At 54.8% G+C, this 3,035-nt stretch overlaps 1 protein-coding gene across 1 annotated transcript in view; it reads left to right on the plus strand.

Moving 5' to 3' along the window:
- Window positions 1-1,110, plus strand: part of NXNL1 (nucleoredoxin like 1) — a 7,632-nt gene extending 6,522 nt beyond the window's left edge. The window contains exon 2 of the mRNA XM_004698130.1: window positions 804-1,110. Within this exon, the coding sequence (XP_004698187.1) occupies window positions 804-1,110 (307 nt within the window). The remainder of the gene's footprint in view (window positions 1-803) is intronic.
- The last annotated feature ends 1,925 nt before the right edge of the window (window positions 1,111-3,035 follow it).

Genomic DNA, 3,035 nt, shown 5'->3' on the forward strand with positions numbered 1-3,035 from the left:
ATCAATTTATTGGGGCTCATACAATTCATCACAATACATAGATCAATTGTGTAAAGCACATCTATACATTTGTTGCCCTCATTATTCCCAAAATTCGCTTGCCTCTTGGGAATCTGATCTTTCTATACCTCAGACACACCCTGCAGTAACTCGGCCTCATTCACATGAACAAAACCCCTCCTTCCAGACAGGGCCACCTTCTCAAGGACAACCGAATCAACCTGTCGGCCTTCAAGTTATGCCAGCTCAGAGACCCTAGACAGGGCCTGGGTTGGGGTGAGGGATGGGGGTGGGGGGTGCCCTCTCCGGCCTCCTCAGAGGAAGAAGAGGCCCTAAGCGCCTGTAAAGCTTTGCAGTCTTGAGAAACTGTTAGGGGCAGTCCTACTCTGTCCTAAAGGTCACTTTGGCTCAGTGACATTGTGGTGTTGGTGTTATTTTAAAACTCTGTGGCCCCCCTGTTCCAGGAGCAGCGACCCTCATGAAAGGGGGCAGAAATGTGTGTCTGGGGAGAAACAGCAACAGGAGATGAGAAAACGCCCGTGCAATCGGCGGGTTTTTGATCGGAGGTTGCTCTCTGACCTAACCTTGCAGTTGCCTCGAGGGCGCCTTTCAGGAAAAGTCTGAGCGCGCGCCAGCCCGGGACGAACTGTGAGCCTGGGGTGTTCGGGAACAATCGGGGGACCAGTGTGTCCGGCTCTGGCCTGTCCCCAGGGCTGGCACACCCAAGGCGCTCCAGGCGTGCTTGGAGGAGGTGAGACGTGGGCGCTGCCCGGGGCCCGCGTCCTGACCTTGCGCCCCCGCAGGGACCTGGGGCGCCGGTTCTCCGTGGACCGTCTCCCAGCGGTCGTGGTGCTCCAGCCGGGCGGGGACGTGCTCACGCGGGACGCGGCCGACGAGATTCGCCGCCTGGGCCCTGCCTGCTTCGCCAACTGGCAGGAGGCGGCGGGGCTGCTGGACCGCAACTTCCTGCCAGCCGAGGACTTCGACGACCCCGCGCCGCGCAGCCTCACCGACCCGCTCCGCCGCCGCAAGTACCGCGTGGACGCGGCGCCGAGGGGCGGGGCCGGGGGCGGGGCCGAAGGGGAGGAGGAGCCCGGGGCGCTGTTCTGAGACCCGGGCCCTCGGGTGGGCGTGGCCGGGGGGGCTCTAACGTGGTCCCCACTGAGCAGTTTCCAGTTCCAGGAGCGGGGAGCGATGGTGAAAGCCAGCCCCTACCCCAGCAGGGCGGAAGGGGGCGAATCCGAAATGAGAACCCCCTGGGGTGGGGGCGGGAGGGGGGATACTAGGTCTGTTCTAAACCTCGGAACTGCGGAACTGCGGGCTGGTGACTGTGATAGGGGGTGGGGGGAGAGGGGAAGGGAGGACACAAGATCTTGGCTGAAGTTGATAGCTGGACCCCGGAAACAGCCGGTGGAAGGGGAAGGGGTGTGTCCATTTTGAGCTCCCTGCCAGGAGGGGGAGCGTGGAGGGGAGGGGGTTCTAGGATGAGGTTCTTTGAGGGTTCCCCCGGAGATTGGGGTGGGAGGGGCTCTGTATTGAGACACTCCCTGGGTGGAGAAACTGGAAGATTTTTCCAGCGTCTTTGGAAATAATTAAGACTTGGGGGAAGGGAGCAATTAATGGCTCCAAACCTTAAAATGAATATAAATGCGAAATGAAATCTCATTCTGCGTCAGCATCTTTTTTTGCGACTTGTAGTGCCTGGTAAGTTTGCACTGGATGCCAGGGCTCAAGTCCCAGTGCCCCACGTTCTTACTGTGTGACCAGGCAGGACACTTCACTGCTCTGGGCCTCAGTTTCCCCTTCCATAAAATGGGATTACCCCAGACCCACCACTTCTGGTTGTTCAAACATGCAATGCCCATGATACCAAGATTGGCCACTATCACCTTAAAGTCCTTCTGCTTACGTATAATTGGCCTTTCCTCAGTGGTGTCACCCAGTGCAGTAATGAGCCTCCCCCTATACCAGACCACACAGAACCCTCTGACTCACTGCCATCCAATTGATTCGGACTCACAGCGACCCCTATAGACAGAGGAGAAATGCTCCTTGGTGTTCAGAGACTTCAAAACTTGACAGCACCAGGACCCTCCTTTTTCTCCCCTGGGGAGACTGATGGGCTTGAACGGATGATCTTGGGGTTAGCAGCCAGTGCTTAACCCATCACACCATCAGGGCTCCTTAGTGATGATTATGATTCACCTTAATCGTGGAACAATAGGTGATAAAGTTGCAAATTGCTTCAATGTAATATTTTTCAGATTATATGAATGCTAACAAGGGTCTTAGCTCAGTTCACTGCCATCGAGTGGATGCAGACTCACAGCTATCCGACAGGACAGGGTAGAACTGCCTCTGTGGGTTTCTGAGACTCACTCTTCAAGGGAGTAGAAAACCTCATCTTTCTCCCAAAGAGCAGCTGATGGTTTTGAACTGCTGACTGGGTTAGCAGCACAACTCATAGCCACTATGTGATCAGGACTCCTAAAAACAAGGTGGTTTTGTAAAATCTACATTGAACGACTGTGTTAGTCCGGGTTCACTAGAGAAGCAAATCCACAGACACTCATGTGTGTAAGAGAGAGCTTTATATCAAAGAGCAATTAATTGCATATTGAGAAAACATCCCAGCCTGGTCCAGATCCAGTCCATAAATCCAATATTAGTCCATATAATCCGATACTAGTCCATAAATTCCTCTCAGACGCACACAGCACATGCCATGATGCTGAATGCAGGATGATCTCAGGCCAGTGGGTGGAAAGTCTTGTGGATCCAGTGGTGGTGGAAGTGTTAGGTAGCTGGATAGGGGGTTGGTCCTCGCCATGCCTAGAGAGCCCCCTACAGGAAGTTGAAAGCCAATAAAGGCTAAAGGGCATGGGCTAATTCAGGCTCTGAGCCAGGAAGGGGGGGTACACCTGGATTGGCCCAATCTAGGACAGGTGGGCTTAATTCAGCCAATGGGGTCAACCAGCACCGTTGACCACTCCTCCAATCGGAAGGCCCTAAAGAGGCTGGAATTTAGAGACCAC

The sequence above is a fragment of the Echinops telfairi genome, unplaced genomic scaffold, assembly GCF_000313985.2.
Source record: "Echinops telfairi isolate 266 unplaced genomic scaffold, ASM31398v2 ScPeMD7_7457;HRSCAF=8495, whole genome shotgun sequence".
Classification (NCBI taxonomy): domain Eukaryota; kingdom Metazoa; phylum Chordata; class Mammalia; order Afrosoricida; family Tenrecidae; genus Echinops; species Echinops telfairi.